Source organism: Pelophylax lessonae (genome assembly GCF_965119305.1).
Source record: "Pelophylax lessonae genome assembly, chromosome: 4".
NCBI classification, from domain to species: Eukaryota; Metazoa; Chordata; class Amphibia; order Anura; family Ranidae; genus Pelophylax; species Pelophylax lessonae.
In genome coordinates this window covers 490,483,805-490,489,078 of record NC_138771.1, presented here as the reverse complement: position 1 = coordinate 490,489,078, position 5,274 = coordinate 490,483,805, and the positions used below count along the sequence as shown (strand labels likewise).

At 43.8% G+C, this 5,274-nt stretch overlaps 1 protein-coding gene across 1 annotated transcript; it reads left to right on the top strand.

Annotated features, from left to right (window-relative positions):
* Positions 1 to 2,308: 2,308 nt before the first annotated feature.
* Positions 2,309 to 3,662, top strand: LOC309552713 (uncharacterized protein; the record flags this gene model as incomplete). Its single annotated transcript, XM_082253638.1, has 2 exons — positions 2,309 to 2,637; positions 2,783 to 3,662. 2 exons carry the CDS (start codon positions 2,309 to 2,311, stop codon positions 3,660 to 3,662), a joined length of 1,209 nt encoding a protein of 402 aa, XP_082109764.1.
* Between the last annotated feature and the right edge of the window lie 1,612 nt (positions 3,663 to 5,274).

Here is a 5,274-nt window from a genome sequence, read left to right as displayed (position 1 = left end):
AATCGGCCGTTCTGGTTTTGGCCAACAAAAATTGTATAGCATGCAGACCAGATTTTGTTCGGCCGAAAAGTCGCAGTCGGTTGTTGGAAGCATCATACTAACAAGCCGACAGTCGGCCGATCGGACGTTGGCCGAATATTTACGGTCGACAATCGGTACGTGTGTACGGGCCTTTACCTTCAACTATGTAGTGCAAGGGCCTACCTGATTGCATACAAATTGAAAGTGTTTAGGTCTGACCTCATATGATGAAGCACCCTCCTAGGTAGAAAACCTATAGGGGAGGCCCTGTCTGCTTATCAGGGTGGCCTGATTGTTCAGCTAAGCTGTCATGTGTTCTCCAGGTGTGCCTGTTGAGCTTGGGGAGTCTCCCCACTATGTCTAATGAGGGCTCTTATTGGACATTGGAGGAAACCTGACCAATAGCACACCAGGGCTTGTATCTATCCCAGAGGGCAGATTTGCCGCAATGCATCCTGGGATGGGGTATAAGTCTGAGGGGAGCACATGACAGAGTGTCTTTGGTGGGAAGCAGAGTCCCAGGAGGGGGGGTACGGCTGTCTCTCCTCCTGTCAGCGTGAGGAAGGTGTCCTGGGCAGTCAGCCTAGAGGACAGAAGGTGCAGAGAGGGATCCAGTGTGCTGTGGACCGAGTGGAGCTGCTGGGCAGAGCTTTCCAGGAAAGCAGTGTCTTGAGGACAGTAAACTGCCCAGGGGTCTGCCTAGGATAGGGGACCACTCCAGAAGGTCATAGGGATCCGGGAGCCAGCTAACCAGTAGAGAGGGCTTAGAAAAGGGAGTACCTGAGTCTAAGCCCTGAAGATAAGTGTGTGAGAGAGGGTGCCAATGCGGGCCCTGAAGCATATAAGTGTTCAGCAGAGATAAAGTAGCTACCTCAGCAAGGAGTGCCAAAGGTCAACAAGGACTTTGAGTCACAAGGAGGTGATCAGAAGTCAGTTCAGTGTTAACAGGCAGCAGGCCAGCGTTAACCAGCGTTGACCGGCATCAAGCCAGCATCAAGTCAGCGCCAACAAGCATTTTTCAGTTGTCCCTAGCAATTTGTGCATAGTTGAGCCAAAGGAGTATCCCACTCATCCAGGAAAACATCTAAAGAAAATTGTATAGTATGTATCCAGCTTAATGCTTTAATGGACAGGATGAGAAAATGGACAGGATGAGTTTACAACCACTTTAAGGTACAGATCGCCTTCTGCTGCTTAATCTCAGAAACATACAGGACTCTGAGTTTCTCTGGTGGAAGTGATTCTGGCGGGCATTTTCAAACTTAGAAATGAAACTCAGCAGCTTTTACACTATACAGGATACAGAAAGAAGAAAATTCAGACTTTTGCAAAACTAAAAAATACATTTTGCCTTTAGATACACTTTAAGAGACATATTTATGAACCAGTGAATGTGATTTTCAACAAACATTTACTGCTGGTGATTCAATCACTCTCATTTAAAACACCTGTGCCAGAATGATTCACCTGCAGTGAATGTTTGGTGAAGGTCAGATTAAATGAATCCATTCAATTTTGTACTAAACCAGAACACAGATTGTGACATTTGAGCTCTGCAGTACAACACAAACTTCCTTCCCTTTATAAACGTCCCTTAGCAGTTCCTAGAAAAGGTTTGGCAGCTGAGGGAACCTGTTACTAAATTATGTTGTTCTTACTTGGCAGGTTATAGAGGTTTAACAAATGGGAAAATATAGAGAAAACTTGCTGAGCAGACGCAGATTTCTGTTCTATACAATTCACACCCAGACTGATGTGGGGAAAAAAAAAACACAAAAGGGAGGGAGGTGGGGGAAAAAAGGCTGGGTTGCACATTGTGCTGTGATTGGAGGACACCTGTCTGTCTATGGGCTCTTTCACACGGGCGTTCCGTTTTTATCTTCAGTTCCGTCACTTTTTTTTTGTTATGAAACGGACACTGATGACAATTTTTACATCAGTTTGGCATCCGCGGACGTCCGTTTTTCCATCCGCCGACGTCCGTTTTTTGTCCGCCGACGTCCGTTTTTTGTCCGCCGATGTCCGTTTTTTGTCCGCCGACGTCCGTTTTACATCCGCTGACATGCTTTTTTTTATCATTTTTCTATACATTTTCCATCCGTTTTACATCAGTTTCATATCAGTTTTTCATCCTTTTTTTTTATGACTCATAATTTCCCATGTCACTTTGCTCTTAACCCAGCATGCATTGGGTTTCCCATGCTGCTTTGTGGTCCCAGTGTGCATACAGTGTGTCTGCCTGTGTGTTCCTGTGTCTCATTTCTTGTGATTTATATCAAAGCGAGCAATGGCCCCTTCCCGATTTTGGGATGATGTCACATGTCTTATGCTACTGTATTATGTGAGGGGAGTGGAGAGCCGGAGGAGGAAGACTGTTCAGCGAAAACGTCGCACCTATTGGGTTCATCCGATGATCCTAAAGAGGCCCTCTGAGGGATTTCTGTCCCTACACTATGCGGATTTAAGACGGTATCCGGTTAAATTTTTCAATTTCACCAGAATGAACGTAACGACATTTGATTTTGTCTTGGAGAAATTGTTACCACGTCTTCAGCGGATGGACACCAATATGAGACGCAGTGTGCCGCCAGCGGAGCGTCTGCTAGTGACTCTCAGGTAAGTCAGCTGCTGTTGTCATGCTTTATATGCTGTTGTCATGCTATATGTCATGCTATATGCTAGGGGCAAATGTCAGATAACATGAAATTACCAACTAAAATGTACTTTTCCGTTAATTCTTGTCTAATTTCCTTATGCCTAGGTTTCTTGCATCCGGGCAGACATTTACGTGTCTGAACCATTATTTTCTATTGGGGATCTCTACAATATCAATGATCGTTCATGACACCTGCAAGGCCATATGGGAGGAGCTAACACCGATTGCAATGCCTGTCCCTGATGAAAATGTGTGGTTGCAAATAGCTGAGGGATTCCTGATGAAGACCCAATTTCCCAACTGCCTTGGTGCCCTTGACGGGAAACATATGCGGATTAGAATGCCTCCTGGATCAGGCTCCAGTTATTTCAATTACAAAAAATTTTTTTCATTGGTGCTGATGGCTATCTGTGATAGCAACTATAAATTTATTATGGTGGACATTGGTGCATATGGTAGCTCTGCTGACTCCCGTGTCTTCAGGACATCCGCTATGGGTAGAAGGCTGTTAGATGGACATCTAAACCTACCTGCTGACAAGCCACTGCCAGGAACAAATGGACCAGCTATACCTCACGTTTTAGTGGCTGATGAAGCATTTGCCCTCTCACGTCACCTTTTAAGGCCATACGCCAAACATAATCTAACAAGCCAAAAAAGGATTTTTAACTACAGACTGAGTAGAGCAAGAAGGTTCGTTGAGTGCACATTTGGAATCTTAACAAACAAGTGGCGCATTTTCCATAGTGCCATTCAACTTAAAGTGGATAATGCCGAAGAAGTGATCAAAGCATGTTGTGTGTTGCACAATATCGTACGTGATAAAGAAGGCTTGAGCATGGATGATGAAGATGAAACACATTTGCCCTCTGTGCAATATGGTGGACTGCGCCCGAACCATTCAGCTCTTGCTCTACGAGATAAATTCGCAGATTATTTCATGACCCCTGAAGGAGAGGTTCCATGGCAGTATGCCCATATGTAATCTTTTTAAAGATTGTAACTGCACTTATTTTCCTTTTGTTCATTAATATAATAGTTTCCATTTGTTCAATAAAAGAATAAAAACAAATTCTTTGTCAGAAATTTTTTTTTATTTAAACAGCATCACACATAACAACCTCTGTGATTTTAATATGAAATAAAAGACAATTCAAAATCCAAAGTCAACCTTATAAGTCCTGATAATAGGGACTTGGAGCATTCCCGAAATGCGTTGATGAGGAAGATGCAGACGTTTGGGACATGTAGGAGTCCTGAGAGCTTGACGTTTGCTGGCTGCTGGTGGGCTTTGACTGGGTAAATGGTGGTGCATGGGATGGGGGTCCACATGGTGGGAGGGTATGGGTTGGCATCCTATTATATGGCAGGGTTGGGTTAGGGGGGTAGGATGGATTATAACCATAATGGCCAGGTGATGTACTTGGCATCATTGGATGCTGGACTGGCCTTTGATACAAATGATATTCTGGTATGGGTTCCCCAGCTATTGCAGCTTTTATACATGTGATGGTTACATGAGATATCTGCATTTGTACCTCCATTTTTTTATTGTTAGGGGTCTGGACCAAATGATGATATAGGCTGCGGAGGAATGCAGCATCATAATTGTTTGAGTCTAGGAAGGGGTCCATGGATTCAGACCTACGCATGGCCCTCATATCCTCCATGAACTTCATCATGGCAGTGTCCATTGGTGTTGGTGCAGCACCTCTTCTTTGTGACCCTCTAGAAGCTCTGGGAACCTGTACAGTAGGGAAATTTGTTAGAACATTTGTCTTTATTAATGTTTACAATAGGGGCTTAGGTTTGGTAAAATTTACTTACATGTTGTCTTGGCGTGCGGACTTGAGCATGTTGAGGAGACACCTGTGCAGAAGTTTGAGGCTGTGATTCGTGGTCACTTGTGTCAGCCTCTGCTTCGGTGACCTCTTCCCCCTCCTCTTCTGTTTCTGTAATGTTGGAGCTGGTGCTGTAATACAATACATTGATAAATTATTTGTCCTACTTTTCAAATTGATTAAATTTTACGTAGAATGACAGCTTTGTACTCACGGTCTTAAGTCCATAACATTACGCAGGAATGACAGCATTTCAAAAAAAGGACTTCTCCTCCTCTGGCTGACTCCTGCCCCACTTCTGCTCTCCTCAGCCTCATCGTTCAGTTCCCTCCTGTAGCGGTCCCTTTGTGACCTCCATCTCGTGATGATTTTTTTGCCTATGAAAAATGGATAATATGAACTTAATTACATGACAGATGTCACAATTAGGTGGACCACAAGTCTCAGCAAGCGAACAGTGAAAGATACGGTTACATAACTTTACATTTCACCTATCTGTCTCTTTTAGCATGCTGAGACTTGTAGTCCACCCATATGTCACAATTAGGTGGACCACAAGTCTCAGCAAGCAAACAGTGAAAGATACGGTAATATAACTTTACATTTCACCTATCTGTCTCTTTTAGCATGCTGAGACTTGTAGTCCACCCATATGTCACAATTAGGTGGACCACAAGTCTCAGCAAGCAAACAGTGAAAGATACGGTAAAATAACTTTACATTTCACCTATCTGTCTCTTTTAGCATGCTGAGACT